The 20,681-nt window shown below is 35.9% G+C and overlaps 1 protein-coding gene across 1 annotated transcript; it reads left to right on the forward strand.

Annotated features, from left to right (window-relative positions):
• The first annotated feature begins 8,373 nt into the window (after positions 1-8,373).
• Positions 8,374-10,269, forward strand: LOC115984686 (expansin-A8-like). Its single transcript, XM_031107709.1, has 3 exons — positions 8,374-8,599; positions 9,265-9,577; positions 9,725-10,269. The coding sequence occupies exons 1-3, from the start codon at positions 8,461-8,463 to the stop codon at positions 10,026-10,028; spliced, it is 756 nt and encodes a 251-aa protein (XP_030963569.1). The 5' UTR covers positions 8,374-8,460; the 3' UTR covers positions 10,029-10,269.
• Positions 10,270-20,681: the final 10,412 nt, after the last annotated feature.

A 20,681-nucleotide genomic window follows, 5' to 3' on the forward strand; every position in this document is an offset into this window, starting at 1 on the left:
CTTAGGAAGGAGCGAAGTTTTGATATTAACGGAGTATTTAGATTAGGACGGTGTTCTGTGATGTCGAACAGACAACAATAGCTTTCTTGGAAGGCCACAAGTGATTTTGCCTTTTTTAGTAATATTTGTTTATTTAGTAACTTTTACGAATAAGGTCTCGTTTGTTTTGAGACTACCCTTAAGGTTTATAATTTATGATTTTTCATTTAATTCAATTGTCAATTTTGGTAAAATTTAGTATTTTGTCACCTAATCTCATGATTAGAGCGAATTAGGGGTTTCTAGGGGCTTTCCTTGTAGTCCTAGGTTTTCCTAGCCGCCTTATGTTTTCTAGTCACCCTAGTTTAAAAAAAAAAAAAAAAAAAAAAAAAAAAAACAAACAAAACTATTTAAATGTATTGTAGCCTCCAAAGGCAATTCAAATTATTATTAATAAAAATTCAGACTTTGTCTATTGTTTCTTTCTGGTGGATTCTAGACTTATCACCTCGTGGATTCAAGGAACTCCTTGTGGATTCGAGGTTTATTATTAGAAACTAATAGTTTAATTTCAATTCCATCAAAAAGAGCATTGTGTGTGCTTTCTTCAGGCTTCCGCGACATCATTCCATCATCAATATAGTGGCTTTTGGAGCTAAAGCATTCTATAGGACTTCAATATTAATGAAGGTTCCTAGTTTTCAAGTGATAATTCAATGGTAATGACATTCTTTGTGGTGTCCATATCTATGGTTTACACTCTACTTTTTCCTCCTTCACTATCTACCTATCAAAAATAATAATGATGGCTCCTCTATGGAGCATAATTTTGTGGCATCTATATCTGACCGTGGGAGGTAGTCTAGGTTCGCAAACTCTGGATTTTGCACATTTGTTCCAGCTTGTGGCATGCTTTCTTAAAACTACTTGTGTGCGCCTTTGAACTGAAAAGAAAAGAAAGAAAAAAAATCCGTTGTCCAGTTCTCATGTTGGCTCAAGTAGTCAAGTTGAACTTTTCTATTTTATTTCGATCTCCTTATCTCTTTAAGGTAATAGCTGAATTTTATAGACGAAAATTTTATTGTTTATGGTATTACAGTATAAGTTTGGCTTACTTTCAATACTTTTTAAACTGAACATGTCTTTTTGTTTTAAATATACAATGACAAGTGGTAGTGAGTTTTAATCTCCATTTTTTATTTAGTTAGTAGATGATGTTGCAGTTTCTCATTAAAATAAAAAGAGATTATAGTAAAAAAAGTACTGGAGGTAAACCAAACCCTTACAGTATTAGGTAATTTTTGTAGAATTTTGTTTATGAGGTTAGGATTTCATAACTTATGGGTACAATTGGCACCCCCAAGCTTATAGATGGGTGTTTCTCATCTTGTTTGGTTAATTGTAGTGAAAACATATCCCTACTATCAAGATTTACATTGGGTTGGTAATTCTTGCACATCTCCTCGACTCAAATATAAGGTAAGTTACCCTCAACTCTGGTTCTAATAATCTGATGGAGTAATTATGAAGCAAACAACATTTAACTAAAAGCATAGAGATCTTTATGTTAGTTTTGAAAAGGTAATGCATTTGGCTTTTGCTTAAATGTTCTTTGCTATTTGCTTTTTGTCTCTGGATTTTTTTTTTTTTGGGCAAATAATCAACCTTTTAATTTTTTGGAAATAAATTAGTTTTTAGTTTTTGTCACACGTTTAATATAAAAATTTACGAAAAATTATATACTTTGATAAACACAATACAAATAAGCTACCAAAATAAGCAAAAACTAATTGCACTTATATGTGGTTTTTATCCTTTGAAAGCTGTCAACCAGCATTCACATCAGTAGGTATATAATAGAAAAAGATGTAAAATTTGTACATTTTTTCCCTAAAAATGAACCAAATCGGTTAATGTATAATTATGTAAATTTACAAGTTTACTTCAACAACTGTGTAACTTTATATTGATACTAATTATTTTGCATTTAATTTTTTATTCTTTCTTTAAGTATCCCGAGGACGAAGGAAGAGAATAAATGATAATGGTTGTATGTGAAAATAGAAAAACAATTAAAAAAATTAAATTTTTTTGATATTTTAATAATAACCTAATTAAAGTATTTTGAAAAGTAAATACGTAAAATAAAAGGGTAGTTTCTAAACTTTTTATCCAAAAATAGTCTGACAAATTTTGCAAAAACTGACGTGAACGTGCGATACTTTGAAACGGGGGGCTGCATCTATTAGTTGAGAAACACTTCCATGGGAGTTCACGTGGGTTGCTTTGCTTTGTGGCTGAAATACGTGACCTTGTTCTCACTTGCAAACGTCAGTTTGGAAATTTTGTTGGCATAGCAGTGGGGACTGAGAAAAAGGACAATACCTTGTGGAGGGCACTTTACTTGACCCAATCAACAGCAAACTTTGAACACAATTTTCGTCTCATTGTACATATATAATTCAACCAACAGTTCCCTAGGCGATAAATGTGTCAGGCTTTCTCGATTACAAGTCCAGTTCCTACCATACATTGTTAAAAAAATTAATACTATTAATCAAAAAAATGAGAAGTATATGTTCTTTTATGGGTTAGGCTCAAATAATTGTTCCTAGCCTCTACATTCCTTCTGTTGAGGGATATGATTAGGGGAAGGCAAAAGCAGATATTTCCTCCTTTTCTTTTTGCCCAATGGGTGGGGGTTGTTAGACCAAAGGGAGAATCACAAAATCTCATCAGCAGTTTGGGATTCCATTGATGACAAATCTACTTAACTTATAGTATTGATGGACAAAACTAGGATTGAACTTGGGGCAAAGCATGAACCAAAAAAAAAAAACCCTCAAGTGACTTTTTTTTTTTTTGCTAAAAAACCCCTCAAGTGACTTGGTGATTAGTACTAAAAGAGAAAACATGTTAGATAAAAGACAACACCTCTTTTAGGTGAATATTCAAGTTATGAAGGAAATAATGTGAACTCCAAAAGTAGAAAGTTGAAAATTATGATTAGTCCTATTCATGTACTTCGAAAGGATAGGTTACTAAAGACCTTTCTTAATGTAAACTCATTGAATTTTATCATATTGATTGACATGATAATCCCATTTTTTAGATGCAATCCGAGATCATACCTCAATGAACTGATTTAATCTTTATTAATTTTAGGTTTTTGAAATTTCGCTTGGGGATTTTCAAAAATTGAGATAGGGATTGTTAATGTTACATCATTAGCATTGACTTTTCAATTATTTTCATTTTTTTTCCCTTTAGTAAAACCAAATATTGTAGTTGACTTTTGCCTAATTTACAAATCAGATAAAGATAATATTAGTTATCTCATTATATTCCCAATATTCTTCTAACTAAAAGTTAATGAGTGTAGACACCCATCGTCCAAATGAATTGTTTAGGTATAGTGAAACAAAAGCAAACAACTAAACAACATACACTAAGTTATTCGATTAGTCTTTTCCTCAATAATTAATACCTCAACAAAATAATAAATCAAACCATTATTATATATAAATATTAAAAAAAGAAGAAGATATCAGCCTACACTAACATAAACAATAATAACAATAAAATTATTGAGAGAGAGAGAGAGAGAGAGAGAGATTGCATTCTAGAGGTTCGAGTAGTAGTAGTTGGTCGAGTGGAGGCCAGATCAAAACAATGGAGTTGAGTATATAAGTGGTGGTGACATAGAGTGGAGGATCAAAATTCAAAGGCATGGCATGTCACACCATCATTATGGGTAGTGCAAGCTTCGTGACTTATCGTAGTGAGTCTTGTGACTTATTTAAGGCAATACACCATCATACTCGTGGGAGAGAGGGGGGGGGGGGATCACGACTAGGTGGTGAGATGAAATTATAAAAGGAAGTGGAAGGCTTGGCATTTGATGCTAACACGCTAGGCATGTGTGAGGGAGGTCTCGCAAGATCGTCCAAAAGAAATTTTTCAGTAAATTACCACATAACTGTGAATCAATTATGTTGTTGTTATTGATATGTAGGTCTTACATGTTGTGAGAGATAGCTTTTACAAGACAATCCCATAAGATTTTTTTTTTTTCATAAACCACAAAACTTTGTATAGGAATGGTAACAGGGAGGGATGAGATTGGATCAGGGGAGCCCTGTCCTCATCTCATCTCCTTTTTAGGATGGGAAAACTCATGTGGGGTGGAAGTGTGGCAAGTTGGGTACAAGGCGGGTTAGAGGTATTTTGCCATTCTTATTGAGGCAACTTTGACATTAATAAGGTAGAGATGTAAGAGAAAGGGAAAAAGTAGTTGTGAGAGTGCTAAAAGTGAGAGAAAGCAAATGGTTTGAGGGATAGTAATAAAATACTTACAAAAATAAATAGATTATAAATAAGATATTATAAAAAGTTTAAATATATAAATTTTAAAATTACATATAAGTAATTTAAATATATATTAAATAGAAATTTGGGGAGGTGTATGGTAAGACAGGACAAGACAAGCAACATCCATCCTCACCCGTCACTTCTTTACGATTGAGAAATCTGTGCAAAATAAAGTGGGATAAGTCAGATTAATCGCGATGGTGAATTTTTGCTATCCCTAATTGTGAATCAATTGTGTGGTTATTATTATAGTTTGGTTTATATATATATATATATGTATGTATGTATGTATCTATAAATATGTGTATATATATGTATGTATAAGTTGATTCTAAGAAAAATATAGTAATATTTACCGTGCCTAAACAGTATTAAGTCCACCTGCCACATAAATAAATATTTTATTAATTCAAACTATCGAGGTTTTTTATTTTTTTATAAATATTTAAAGAAGACTAGGTTTAGAACTGAGAGAATAGGGCATAGATCAACGGGTTTTTACCTTACTAAGGACACCTGTATGTTTGTGTGGTTGGTTTTTGCACATTCTACAAACTACCACATTCGCTAATTTATAATTGTAGTCCAATGGCAAAGTTCTTAAGTTCCATACATGAATAGATGTTGTTTTACATGGGAAAATGGGTATTTACTTATTTATTTATTTTTTATTTTTAATAAAAGAAAATGATGTTAATAACCATATGAAGACAAACTAATGTTATTGTTAATTTAACCAAAAAAAAAAAAAATGATATTGTTAATAATTTATTTTCTTTTCAAGGTTATCTTAACTCGGCAATATTGTACATTTATGGACGTTTGTGATTTAAAAGAAAAAAAAAGAAGAGATGGTCATATAATATTGTAAGAATTTGAAATTAGACAACACAACGAGAAACTTGTAATGTTCAACTTTAGACAGACCATGGACCTAAGCCAATCTTGCAAAATATTAAGGCAATCGATCCTGCAGATTCTTTACCCTCTAATCATCCAAGGAGGGCTACTTGGAAAGTTCCAACCCAACCCAACTCAATCCAATAAAATCTCTTCAGGACCAGACAAGACTCATATTATTGCATCCAAAGAGCAATAATATTCTGTAGAAGGTAGGAGTAGATGCTCTTTCAAGTTCTGAAGTTAGTTTCTCTGTTAAAACAGTGGCCTTTTCTTTGTCTTCTTCTGGTCATTTTCATGTTTCATATGGTCATCTATTTCATCAAATATATTTATATACAGTTCGGTGAATGCTTCCAAATTGATTATGGTACATGAATGGACTGCAAAACCGAAACTTGCATGTGCCCTTAACATGGTAGGACCGACATGATATCGTCAGTAAAAGACTACCTGACCAGACCAACTGAAAACTACTAACTTTAGTAGTGATTTTGGTGCTTGCACCATTTGAAAATGACAACCCTCTCTCTGTGTGTGTCTATGGGAGCTTGTAATCCGCTTGAAAATCCTATTGTCCCTAGTTTATGAGAACTAATTAATGTTCGAACTATAAACATTTATTAACATGCTGCATATTTTGTGCACAACAAAATCGAATTCTGGCTAGCTTCGACATCTGAAGATAGCTCTATGTTAATGTTAGTACTGCCCATCCATCAATACATGGGCCACAAATACAAACCAGATCCACTTACTCAGCAAAGACAAAAACAAAATCATGGTCCCAGTTGTTTTATCTGGGTAAACATGATAAATTCATTGAATACGATAAAAAGAATGAGTATTTTATAATTATGGCATAAAAATATATCCAAAATCTGTGAAAGCTCGTGTTTCGCCTACAATTCTTCTTTGCTCTTGTCGGTTTTTAAATCAGTTTTTTCTTCTTTTTGGTATGCCAAATTAATCGAGTTTTGAACCATGTCTGAAAGTCTGAACGGCCATCGTATAGATTGATGAAACGTGGAATTGGTTTTTGTATTTTTGTTATTTAATATTCGATTATTTAACTAGGAATCTAAGAATCACAAGTTAATATTACTATCAACGACTTTCGGTTTTATCTTTACTTGCTCAGACTGAGAGAAGTAGAACAAATGTATTCCGCCAAAGCAGTTTACTTTACAGGCAAGACATTCATGAACTTACCAATCATATTTTATATGACATGGTCATTTAACTTGTTTAACGTCCGAAGAACACGGGTAATTAACCTCACTTTCACTGTATCACATGCCCATTAGTAACTGCCCAAAACAATCTTAAAGAAGGGAAAGAATGCTAGGATAATGTATACGTTGAAAAATCTAAGAACCCACATTCTCTAGTCTTCAGCCAATGAAGCTTAATTATCTTAGTAGGCCATGCCTATTTCCTGCAAGTAGAAAGTTGCAAGAAACAAAATATGTTTACCCTTGAAAAATTATATAAAGCCCCACAAATTCAAATTCTATCGTATGCAAATCCGTTTTTGAAGTTCCAAGCAAGTTCAAACTGCTATTCATTAAATGAATTAACGAGTGATGTTAGAAATATTATAAATTTTATTAAATAAATCTTAAAAATAAATGTGTCTAGTGTCAACATTTAAACACAAAACATAAAAAATAATTAATTCTTTTTTATATTATGTTATCGATAATTTATTATTGTGAAGTTAATATATAAGTCTTTTGCAGTAATTGATAATAATTTTAGTATATTCTTTAATTAACTTTATAGCTTTGCTTGCCCTCTCCAGTATTACAACGTCAGCCCCTCAATAGTCAATATAAGTCGGCCATCCATGTGACCCAACGTCCAACAAAAACTGGACATAATCACATTTGTATTTCTGCAACACCCACGTCAGACTCGAAAATCTACATTTCGGTGGAAACTAATTGTAAAGACGATCAATGTAATTGATTAAAAAAACATATCCATACACAAATATTTGCTAAAATTAGTAAGCAATATGTCATGCAATTTTAGAAGGATGTCAATTTACTCATAGTATATTCTGATCTGCATCAGCAAATTCATTGTCATCTTACCCTGAAAATCTTGAATTTAACATGAACTAATTAAGTCAAAACTAGCTAGAAGCTAATACTTTGTTGCCTTAATACAACTAAGAAGATATCAAGGTCGTTGAGGTCCTGACTTTTCCTGTGACAAACACATGCACTGATGCACCCTTCAAGTTGAAGCCCACAGATATGCCTTTGTGTGTGGGTCACCCTTTCACACTCTGGACTGTTTTATCTTTGACCCAAGTTGCACTTACATACCACGGGCTCAAAAAGCATGCAGGTCCTTAGAAAAGAAATTTGTTGCTTAAGCTAAATGCTTACCTATTTTGATGAATTGGCAAAGCATATATGTAACAACCCAAAGAAAGAGCGCTAGCCACATCTACACTATATCTCAAAATGATTAGTCAAAATTAAGACTCCTTGTAGTTGTTAATAAAGCCCAGATCTACCTAATAAATACCCGATGTGGGACTCATCACACATCTACACACATCACATAATCAATCAAATTAGGGCATCACAATATATGCCTCTCAATCTTGCTTACATCTAAATAAATTGAACAAAACCAATAGTAGAGAAGAAGAGAACAGTATAAATGATTGGAACCCCTAGTCTTCTATAAGCAAAGATCTCCACCCATGTGCAAAGATTCCATATAATCTCTTATTAAGACCCTACCCACTTAAAATGAGTAAGCAAATTCAGCTCTATTATATGGACCCAAATTAAGTGAAACAAGTTGTACTTATCCATAATGAAAATTTGGGAAGATAAAAAAATGACAAGAAGTTTCCCAAACTAGCTGCAACAACGAAAATCATGCAGCAACATAATATTGCATAAGTTAAAAAGAAAGCGGTTGAGAAATGCATGTGCATAGGGTCATGATCCACGGGCTCAGCGGTTGGTAGACCCAACTAGAACCAGAGCATGTGCACTTGATTTTCTCAAATATTTTTGTATCTTTGGCCGGCTGTCAATCACAACCACTGGTATGTGACTTTAGTTCCTTATAAATAGAAACCCCCCTCCTGTATTTTTAGTATCATTCAAACACAAAAGCAAATTATTACATCTCTCCTGTCTAAGCTCCTCTGTTTCTTTCTTTATCATAGAGTCTTATAGAATGGCAGCTCAAGCATTCTTCTTTAGTCTCGTACTTTTCATTATTCAGCTACAGTTGCTTGGAACTACAGCTGACTATGGAGGGTGGCAAAGTGCTCACGCCACTTTCTATGGTGGCGGTGATGCCTCGGGCACAATGGGTAAGTCCAAGTGCTACTAAAATTCAGTGTTACTATGGCATTACTATATAGGAAGTGGAGACTTTCAGTAGTAGAGTTTAACTGAAAAGCTGGTTAGTGTTCCGAGTGTTTGACAATTAACAGAAGAGTAGTAGAGCTTTAACCGAAAAGCTCTTTACCATTTTAAGTGTTTGACAAATTTAAAGTTCTGAATTGATAGAGGCTTAGTAGTAGTTGTTGTTTTGTTTGTTTGTTTGTTTGTTTTTTTTTTTTTTTAAGTTAGCTAGTATATATATGGTTTTTTTGTCACAAATTTAACATAAAAATTACCAAATTTATATATTTTAATATATATATTATGCAAATAAGCTATCGAAATCTATGGAGTTTCCTTCAAAAGTAAAAACAAATGGGCTCTCAGTCTATAGTATGAACGTATACTTTAAGAATGCTATTAAAACATAAATAATAAATTAAGGTGTATTTAATATTATATTGAATATTTTTTTAATTAAAATTTAAAAATAAAGTCAAATTATACATTAATATTAGGGAAAAGAACACACAATACATAGAATTTCTGTGGACTTTAAAATTAAAAACAGAAATTCTAGCTTGCAATCGAACCTACTTCTCTTCCTTCTTTTAGAATTGTGTTTGATAGGGTTTTTTGTTGTGATATGCAGGAGGAGCATGTGGTTATGGGAACTTGTACAGCCAGGGGTATGGAACGAACACTGCAGCTCTAAGCACAGCCTTGTTCAACAATGGCTTGACCTGTGGTGCTTGTTACGAAATGCGATGCAATAATGACCCCAGGTGGTGCCTCCCTGGCACCATCACTGTCACAGCTACAAACTTTTGCCCCCCAAATTTCGCAGAGGCTAATGACAATGGTGGATGGTGCAATCCTCCACTCCAACATTTTGATATGGCAGAACCAGCTTTCCTCAAAATTGCTCAATACCGCGCTGGAATAGTCCCCGTGTCCTTCAGAAGGTAACGGATTAAATTTATTATTTTCTAATAAATTAAACTTTTGGAACATTCGATAACTTATTAGGGTAACTTACTATATAAGTTACACTTCAATTGGTTCAACTTTAGTTGCCTCAACTAGCTCATTATGTGTTTTGGTGATGACAGAGTGCCCTGTGTGAGGAAAGGAGGAATAAGATTCACAATCAATGGCCACTCTTACTTCAACTTGGTCTTGATCACCAACGTGGGTGGTGCAGGTGATGTTCACAGTGTCTCAATCAAGGGGTCTAAAACTGGGTGGCAAGCAATGTCAAGGAACTGGGGACAAAATTGGCAGAGCAACTCATACCTTAATGGTCAAAGCTTGTCTTTTCAAGTCACCACCAGTGATGGTAAAACTGTGACAAGCTTCAACGTGGCGCCTGCCGGTTGGCAGTTTGGTCAGACCTTTGCAGGGCCTCAATTTTAATTTTTCCATTTGAAGTTTGGATTTGGAGGTAGAGATATATAGTCAAATCAATATTTGTATATCTAGTTAAATGTGCCTTTTGCAATTGTAACTTGTAAAAGAGCCAGAGAGTGTGTACTGTGGAGTGGCTCCCTTCTGCTGTGGTGGCTAAATAGCACCCGCTGGGCCTTTCACATATTTAGTTTTGAGAATTTGATTCTCTCATTCAAGTTATATATGTATCATATTTGATGTTTCCTAATTGTAGCATTTATTATATCCAAAATTGAGTAATTAGTATAAGAAAAGTAATGTGCTTAATTATCCATAAAATGTCCAATATTCTTGTTTTTATATGTAATGAAATAAAATAACTACCATTACTCTCAAGAATCTCCTTTCACTGGTAACAATATTCACCATTACATATCTTCCTTATCTTCTTGAGGTGTAAAACGTCTTAAGCTTTCCCTGCCATCACAGCAATTGTTATACGGCTGAAATTGTGAAAAGATAAAATTTAGCTACAAAATTGGTTATAATCTTAATTACCAAAAAAACTTTACTCAATATCTTTTTATTAGAAGTGAATTTTGATAAATCCACTATTGGATTACATTTTTTTATTATATTCTCCATACTTGCAGAATTTTTTAAAAATTAAAAATTAATAACTATGTTATCAATGAATTGTTTAAATTGTAAGTTTTTGTAATTTAAAATTATGCATAAAATATAAGCTTATAAATTATATAGTAAATAATATCCGATTGAAACAAAATTAGACATGCGTATTAAGAACGTAAAGAGCATGCAATTCAATGATTAAAATTTTAAAATATGCAGTAATGTTTATTTTATTGAGTGAGATTGTAGCCTTAAGTTACAACTAATTTTGTAACTAACCTTTGTCTATAGTAAAATACATCATTAATATGGATTATCTTAGATGCCCAAAAAAGAATGGCAGTATATTTTCGTCAATTTGGATTGCACCAAAACTAAACAAGCTAGTTTCGACTCAAATATGCATAATAGAATGATGAGTAACCGATAACCACTATTTCTAAATACAGACTCCAATTCGCAGGGCCAAGTCCTGCCCAAGTAACGACACAACCGTGAGCAACTTATTTTTTGAGACACCACCGTGAGCAGTTTGTCGTTAACAAAAAAGCCCAATTATGCTTATCAAGCGTATTTTAATGACTAAAAGTAATTTTATTTATTTATTTTTTTTTTTGGGTAAGCATGACTAAAAGTAAATTGCAACATGAAATGGGTTGGCTTAGTGATTCATAAGACTTCATGAAATCCATGAAATTTTGGGTTTGAAACCTCTTATCATTAGGGCTAGCTCTACATAATAGGCAAATGAGACGGTTGTCAAAGGCCCCTAAGTAGAAAAATACTTACAAATTTTAATCAATAGGATTGTTTCTTTCATTGCAATAGTATTAATTAAACCAAAATATTAGCCAATAAATAGAATAATATTTTTTTATCAAATGAAAAACAAGAAAAAAAGAGAAATAAATGCTACATCCACAACATTTTTCACAACAAATCCTACGGGTACGTTTGATTGGAGGGGTGAAAAAGTAGGAGGATAGAAAACGGTGGGAGGATGGAAAAGTGAGAGGATAGAAAATATTTGAATTTCTCACATTTTTGTTTGGTTGAGAGTAAAAAAATTGAGGGATGGAAAAAGTAAATTTGTATAAATTTACTCATATACCCTTGTTAAAAAATGATGCCCAATTAAAACAAAAAAATAACGAACGAACAATAAAAAAATTAAAAAAAAAACACAATCACCCAAATTTATTAAAATATAAAAATCATCCACAGGAAAAAAAAAATCACGTCTAAACAAAAAAATAAAAAAATAAAACAAAGCACTGTCATGGCCCTAGGAAACCAAAAGAAAAAAGAAAAGAAAAGAAGAGGCAATGTCCAAGAAAGAAAAAGAAAAAAGAAAGGAGCACAAAAATATATATATATATATATATATATATATATTGTAAGGACACGATTCTTTGGCGGCCCAATAAGGATGTTGGGCTCGCGCATGAAAGATCCCTCACAATATGATTTGTAGAGAGTGGACTTGAAAAACTAGCCGTTGGTCACGGGGCGATACTCCGGTCATGATTTTAGAGGAATTCATATAGCAAGAGGAGTTGGGTTTGAATATTTAAGCTCTACAGGGTCGCATCCTATGGGGTTGGACTCCTCGGACTTGATCTGAGGGTCATTAAGGTCTTACCCCGGTTACCCGACAATGGGTTTTTCTGTGATGTGCAGGTGTTCTCCTGATATTTTCCCCCATGGAGTCTTTGTTTTTGGAGGTGGAATGGGGCCTCCCCTTAGATTTACTAACTTTCTTCTTTTATACTCGTCTGCGTTAACTGTCCTTCGTCCACGTGTAGGGTCAACCTTTACAAGACTAATATTTGTCCCATCAGTCTAATCCCAGAATTGTTGGGGATGATTGATTAAGGCTGAAGAATACGGCTCTGCTAGGTGCAGAGTCTTATCTGGGAAGGGTCATAAGGGTAACTTTCCCAAGATATTTTAGGTCTCTTTTCAAGTTTAGTCCTATACCAGTTTTACCCCTTTATTCCGGTGGGATTTTGGATCTGCCGAGGACTGAACTGTCCTCGGCTGTATTCCAAAACAGTCTTGTGCTCTATGTTATCGGGCTTGGGCCATAGCTCTCCTCGGCTTGGGCCTTCGGACTCTCCACGAGCAAATGGGCCTGGCCCATAGATTATTGGGCCCCACAATAGCCCCTCAAAACCCGGCTGTCCAACCTCCCGGTTGGAAAGGGGGGTTTTGGCAATGCCGAGCCTTTATTACTGCTCCTTTAATATAGCCCTCCATTAATGCTGACGGTTTCTCCACCTGCCCAGAAGATATATCGGCTTACAAGACGCTCCCTTTAATTTGCTCCTGACTCGCTCCTGCCGTTTGGCTGTCCAAGACGCGCCTTTAATGACATTCCCTTTACGAGACTTATTTACGTCCGACGGCTCATCTGATGAGGTGGGGAAGTGGAACGGACACATCTTTATTCTTCAGATTCTTTTGGAAACCTGAATGAATTTAATACCTTCCGTTTTGCCCTTCCTATAAGAAGGCAAGTAGGAAGCCATCACTTTTGTGCAGACACCCCTCCATCTTTCTGAGATCTGAAACCCTCATCCTTCCTTAGCGTTCACTTAATCTAATTGTTATACACCCAATCAGAATACATTTACCATAACGAGTGATGAAGGAACCATACCCCTCCTCAAAGCACCGTGTTCTAATAAAGCTCGAAATGGCTCGGTCAGGGCAAGGGTGGCGGAGACTTAAGATTCGTCCCACATTCCTTTCAGCCAAAATCCGAAGCAGGGACTCATCACGTCCAACTTTCGGCGTGACTGAGTCGAGAACTCCCATCATCATAACCAACCGCTCTCTTATGAGCTCACCTAATATGGCCCCAACGTGTTAGGAGTCAGGACCGAGGCAGGGACTAAGTGTCTCTGCTTCTTCCTCTCTTCGTTCACTGGTGGCCCTCTCCGCTTCCCTTTCTTAGTCTTCCCAGCACCAGATCCATTCTGGTGCTTTCTCTTCTCCCTCTTTTGCTCCTTTTCTTTCTTTTCATCTCTTCTCTCTTCTTCTCCTCCTTCTTTACTCATGTCCTCCATCTTCCTCATTCATCTCCTCCATCTTCTTCATTGATTTCTTCCTTACTATTTCCTTCTCCTTCATCTTTTTCCAAAGAAGGTTCTTATCGTAATATGAGCAGTATTGAGGCAGAGATTAGAGAGACTTTGAAGACGAGTTTAAAAGACGCCTGACTGTTTACTTATCTGTACTGTAGATGTTATCGTTGCTTAGGCAGTTCACATTTTGTATAGGCTTGTTTGAGCCCCTCTTTGTACGTTGTAATAATTTTTCGTATTAATAAAAATTGTTGTTATTTTATTTCGCATGTTCTGTCTCTATGCTTTTTTTTTTTTTTTAAATTTGCAAACGCTGCTCGGCACAATAATATAGCATTTGAATCAATGATAACTAAAGCCAAAATACTGGCTAATAAAAAGATGTCACCATAACTTTAATAGAATTGTTTGACATAGCAATGCGTACCTGTAAATAGCGATACTTGCCCGAAACAAAGCCGAGATTAGAACTGGATGTTCTTCGTGGTGTAGGAAGTAATTATTCGAAGGCATATCACCCGCAAAAATGAACAGCCCCCTTAGGCTGCCGAATAGCGGAGCGTCTCGCCATCATCCTAACACTCTTATTGGCCTTAACATTTTACAGTATTTGGGCCGAGGACTTTCCCTATCCGAGCAGTTGGTTTCCCCATAGGCTTGAGTCCGAGTACCATGCAAGGCCTTGGTACTGTCCAACACTTGTAATTTTTTCTTTTTTTTTTTTTTTTTTACTTGGCTTTCCCCATGCAAGGCCTTGGTTCTGTCCAAAACTTGTAGGTTTACTTGTACTTGGTTTCCCCATAGGCTTGAGTCCGAGGACCATGCAAGGCCTTGGTTCTGTCCAAAACTTGTAAGGTTTACTTTTTGTACTTGGTTTCCCCATAGGCTTGAGTCCGAGGACCATGCAAGGCCTTGGTTCTGTCCTTGGGCCCCTATGCTGAACGGGCCTGGGCCGCGAATTTACTGGGCCCACAAATTAGGGGGCATTTCCATAGTCTTAGGTCACGCGGTACTTTTTGGCGTCCCAGTGTTCGAGGTGCGCCTTCACGAGACTCCTTTAATCTCAGGGTTGCAGACGGTATTGGAAATCGAGCTGGAGACGTTTTGTCTGTAGCGTTCCTTGGGACGCTGCGTGAATTAAATGCCATCACCTTATCTTTTAAATAAATAGGAGAGAAAGTTGCTTTACTTTCGCACAAATCCTTCAGTCTCCTCTCCTAATACATCATGTTTAAGGCGAGGGTTGGGGCAAAGAAACTCTCTCCGCCACAAAGGCGCTGTGTCCTCCTGAGACTCCAGATAGTGAGGTACGGGCAAAGGAGGCATAAATTTAAGAGAATATTCCAGTTTGACAGAGGGGAAAGGGTGTTTCTCCCTCTTTTAGTCAAAATCCGAAGCAGGTTCTGTTCATGCCAGAATTTTGGTGTGTCAGAAGAAAGATTCTCCGCCCCCAGCGCCTCTGCCTTGTCGCAGGCAAATTTTTGGTGAAGGCTCCTCAGCTTCCAGCTCCCTGCATCTTTCCCTCAGCGGTGTGAGGCTTAAGTCGGGTTCTTTTGCTGCCTGAGTTATGGGCGTGCAAAAGCATTGAGGAGGAATAAGGTCTTGTGGCAGTAGCCAACTTCTCCTCTATGCTACCTCCTCGGCTTTATCTTCACTCTCTTGTATTTTTCTTTACTTACGTAGTTAGCTTCAATGTAAGCTTGTTTCAGCTTCTCATTGTACACTGTACTGTTCCTTTGTCTTAATAAAATATGTGTCTATTTCTTTATACATACTTTTTTTCTCCGTAACAACTACTTTGTGCATGAATATTAAATGTAAGCTTGCCCTTAATGATATTCCGGGCAGAAAAATGCCTTAACACAGATTCCTACTGGTTTAAACTCACAAATATTATCAAGTATAACAATGGTAATTCTCAATAAATTAAACTCTTGGAACTAATCGGGATAGTCGCTGAGTGCTGCGCGATGCATGCTAGACCAATGTCCGAGAGGGTAGCCGAGTAGCGAGGGACTTTGATTGTGCTTTAGGGTAATATATTGCACCGTATCGCGTCAGTCCCTTTGGCGCTGCAGATCCAAAGGCAGACTTGAGAATCCTCGCTATTTAGGAACTAACCCAATTGTTAATGGAGAGTTTTCCTCGGATAAATCCTAAAGTGCATGTAATGTAGTTTTTCCTTACAAGTAGTTGTTTTCCCCAAAGGCTTAAGTCCGAGGACCATGCAAGGCCTTGATTCTGTCCAAAACTTGCGATTTGATTGATTTTTTTATGTACTTGGTTTCCCCATAGGCTTGAATCCGAGGACCATGCCTTGGTTCTGTCCAGAACTTATGATTTTTTATATGTACTTGGTTTCCCCATAGGCTTGAGTCCGAGGACCATGCAAGACCTTGGTTCTGTCCAAAACTTATGAGCTTTCTTTTTTGTACTTGGTTTCCCCATAGGCTTGAGTCTGAGGACCATGCAAGGCCTTGGTTCTGTCCAAAACTTGTAAGGTTTATTTTTTTGACCATAAGCCCCTGTACCAGGGCGGGGAAAGTTGACTTGAGGCCGGAAGCCCCTAGAGATGCCCACGCCCTTGTCACTGCAAGGTGTAGTCCCTAGGAAAAGTTTATGCTGGAGCAGCAACTGTATGTCGCTGGAGACGGAGGAAACCCCAGGAATTTCTGCTTGCTAGAGAGTTGACTCCAACGTCACCCGCGCCAACGCGCAAACTTCCCACAGACGGCGCCAATTGTAAGGATACGATTCTTTGGCGGCCCAATAAGGATGTTGGGTTCGCGCATGAAAGATCCCTCACAATATGATTTGTAGAGAGTGGACTTGAAAAACTAGCCGTTGGTCACGGGGCGATGCTCCGGTCTTGATTTTAGAGGAATTCATATAGCAAGAGGAGTTGGGTTTGAATATTTAAGCTCTGCAGGGTCGCATCCTATGGGGTTGGACTCCTCGGACTTGATCTGAGGGTCATTAAGGTCTTAGCCCGGTTACCCGACAGTGGGTTTTTCTGTGATGTGCAGGTGTTCTCCTGATGTTTTCCCCCATGGAGTCTTTGTTTTTGGAGGTGGAATGGGGCCTCCCCTTAGATTTACTTACTTTCTTCTTTTATACTCGTCTGCGTTAACTGTCTTTCGTCCACGTGTAGGGTCAACCTTTACAAGACTGATATTTGTCCCATCAGTCTAATCCCAGAATTGTTGGGGATGATTGATTAAGGCTGAAGAATACGGCTCTGCTAGGTGCAGAGTCTTATCTGGGAAGGGTCATAAGGGTAACTTTCCCAAGATATTTTAGGTCTCTTTTCAAGTTTAGTCCTATACCAGTTTTACCCCTTTATTCCGGTAGGATTTTGGATCTGCCGAGGACTGAACTGTCCTCGGCTGTATTCCAAAACAGTCTTGTGCTCTATGTTATCGGGCTTGGGCCATAGCTCTCCTCGGCTTGGACCTTCGGACTCTCCACGAGCAAATAGGCCTGGCCCATAGATTATTGGGCCCCACATATATATATCTTAAAACTGGAACAGGACGCACACACTAAAAAAAAAAAAAAAACAAACAAACATACCAAACGAAGCCCATGTGCAAGTGCACATGAGTATTTTCGTCATTTATCTATCAAACTTTCCCCTACCCAGTTTTCTCCCTATTTTAGAAAAAAAACTTTTTGATAGGTTTAGGGAGAAAACACTTGGGCGCAATGACATTTTCTCTTCTCCCTCTTCCAATTAATCACCCTCCAAAAAGTTTTTTTTTTTTTTTTTTTTTTTTTTTTTTTCCTCCATAAAATCTACTCTACCGAACACACCCTAAGTGTAAGGTTGTGATTAATTGCTATTGGTAAGTAAAAAAGTAATTTCAAATGGTAGATTCAAATTTGAATTAGTAACAATTTAACACTTAGGATTTGTTAAGAAAATGTTGTGAAAAGTAGCACTTCTATATATATATAAAGCAATACCAAAAAAAAAAAAAAATTATAATATTTCTCATAATAGTTGAGTTGACAAACTTTTACTAGTTCTCATTTAAATCCACCACTAACATTACCTTTTTCTTTACTACTATCAATCTGCTATATTAACATGTTTGAAAAGTTTTATCAAATGTTTTGTGTCTATAGGCTTTTTCCAAAAAAAAAAAAAACACAATAGGTAATTAGTAATTTTGCATCTAAAACAAGAGAATAAAGTTTAAGTAATATTAATTTTTTTAAGTCATATTTAAAAATATAAAAGACCTCAATTTAGTTTTTACCTAAGACCCCTAAATGCATCAAGCCGCCCCTACTTACCATTATCTAGGGCCACTTCCAAGGGACTCCCATGAAAGTTGCACATACTTAAGGAGATAGATACTCGAAAAGATTTAGATACCCTCATTTTTTTTTTAATAAATAAAAAGGTCTATTACTGTTTATTCAATTTTGGTAATTTGGATTTTGGTCCTTGAAATTTATTTTTTTATTTATTTTTTTGTGAGTTTCAACCATGACAAATAAACTCAAAACAACTTATATCCTAAAATGACATCATTTTGAGCACACCACGTTAAAGAAAAAAAAATTATATATATATATATATATATATTTTTAATCATTTTTTTTCTTTGTTTCTTCTATTGTAGTGATATACCCAAGCATCATTGCCAAGGAAAGTCCTTACACAAATTTCTTTCCATAACTTGTTTCCAATTTAGTTTCCACATTAATTGAAATCCATGTGTCTCCAACTTCCAAACTCATCATCCATGACAACTTCACATTAAGCAAAATCCATAAAACCATCTTTTCCATTGTTGCTCCGTGCATACTTCGATCTCATGTATCCTAAATACATAAAACCACGTTCGTTTACAGTTTCTTTGAAGTTTCTCATTGTAGGTGCTTTTTGTCTTAACGGGCTAAAGCTTGTTTTGCTATGCCCAAGCCCATTCTGCTGTAGATCGGAAAGTTGGGCTTGGCCCAATATTCTAGCAGGACTGTGCACAAGCCTAGCATTCAAGAATAGAGATAACAATGACAAGCATATACATTTACATATTAAATCGCAAGCATTAGCACACGTTTTTGGACTTAAAAGTAAATACCTTACAATAGAAAGTTAGCCGTAGCAAGTGGGTTAGTTACAGTAGAAAGATTTAGTTAGCAAAACAATTAATACAACAAATATAATAAAGATGCTATAGTAAAACAACTGATACAACAAATATAATAAAGTTCTAGCAAGACAAAGTTATGCATGCAAGTGTTTGCAATGAAGATGAGATGCTGAATCTTCCCATAGGAAACGAACCAAAAAGAACCCTAACCCCAACCTAAACACCCTTGCTATTGGACTATGCTATCAAAGTTGTGCATTCTGGAGAATGAGCCTAAATGGCTATTTGTTATTACTTCTGGGATTTCAAAGGGCGAGTTTGCTAAAGAGTGAGGAAAAAGATAATCTATTAATGCATGCCTTTCTGCTGTGTTTTCTCTCTTTTCTTATCACCGTTCCTTTTCCTTTTATCTATGACAACTGCCCCTATTTATACTTGGTTGATCTTATGGGATTTCTCCCTTTTACCCCAAGGCTTTACCAACGGTTTCCGGTCTGCCATGGACACCCCTTCAAGGTTGCCCACCAACCTATTGGTTGCCCGTCCACTACCACTACTGGACATGCCTAGTGCATTCTCTTTCTTCCACTACCCATTCCATGATAAATTTCCCTTTGTTTGATTTTGTTATAAGCCTTTCCCTATTATTTAAACAGATAAGGCTTTGGGGTTTCTCATTACTTACCTCTTCGGCATGCATCAAGTGGTACCAGCCGTCTATTATCCTTTTTGGGCAAAATGTCATCCCAACAAAACATTTTCCCAAAAGAGACCCTAGCTGAAAATTGAAAATAGGCTTTTTTCCCCCCTTTACCAAACCACATCCTCTGAATCCCGTGACTATAGGCCCACTTTTCTTGTATTTGTTGGATACAAGTTGGTAGTGCTTAGGCTACTGTGTGTTTGTTCCACTACTCTGTTATTGTTTTCTTTCATTCCCATGCCATTTCTGCCATTGTAAGTTTGTTTTGTTTTGTCTTGTTGCATGTCCCCTTAACCTGTCCTTATCCTCTATGAAGAGTGATGGGCTTTTCTCTTTGGGCTTACCTTGTTTTCTTTCATCCCTTCTTGGGCTTGTGGGTTTGCTTGGCATGATTTCCTACTAGACTGGCCCATTGGGCTTTCATTCATTTCTTTCTTTCTTTCTTCCTTGAGGTTTTATGGCCTATTTGCTTCTATCTTGCTTTGCTTTTACCTCTTATTGTGCTAGTGGGCTTGCTTGCTGCCATTTCCTGCCATGCTGACTCACTAGGCTTTATTTATTTATTTCTTTCTTTCTTCTTCGGGCTTTTATGAAACATTTGTTTCTATTTTGCTTCGCTTTTATCTCTTATTATGCCTGTGGGCCTACTTGCTGCCATTTCTTGCTATGCTGGCCCACTGGGCTTTATTTCTTTCTTTCTTTCTTTTTTGGGCTTTTATGGCCAATTTATTTCTATTTGCTTTTCAATCCTTCTCTTCTTCATTTTTTGCTTGTTGTTGGGCCTTTCTACTGTTGGACCCTTTTTAACAAAAACGGGTATCAACACTCATTTGCCACATTTTTCTAGAGACAATTATAATTAGAAATCACATAATGTATGTAGGCTTTTCACAATTGTCTGATCAAGTGTTCGGTAATATTATAGTGCTAATCCCTCTCAATTATCGAATTATAAAAAATAAAAAAAATCAAATCATAATATACTATATTATATAATAAAAGTTGACCTAGAACCATATATATCTCCATTAAATTCTATGTTCATGACATTAAAAAAAAAAAATTAAAAAAAAAAAAAAAACTATCATATTTCCTTACAACCATCAATCGTGTTTTCTTTCTTCTTCTTCTTCTTCTTCTTATTTTCTAT

The sequence above is a fragment of the Quercus lobata genome, chromosome 1, assembly GCF_001633185.2.
Source record: "Quercus lobata isolate SW786 chromosome 1, ValleyOak3.0 Primary Assembly, whole genome shotgun sequence".
NCBI classification, from domain to species: Eukaryota; Viridiplantae; Streptophyta; class Magnoliopsida; order Fagales; family Fagaceae; genus Quercus; species Quercus lobata.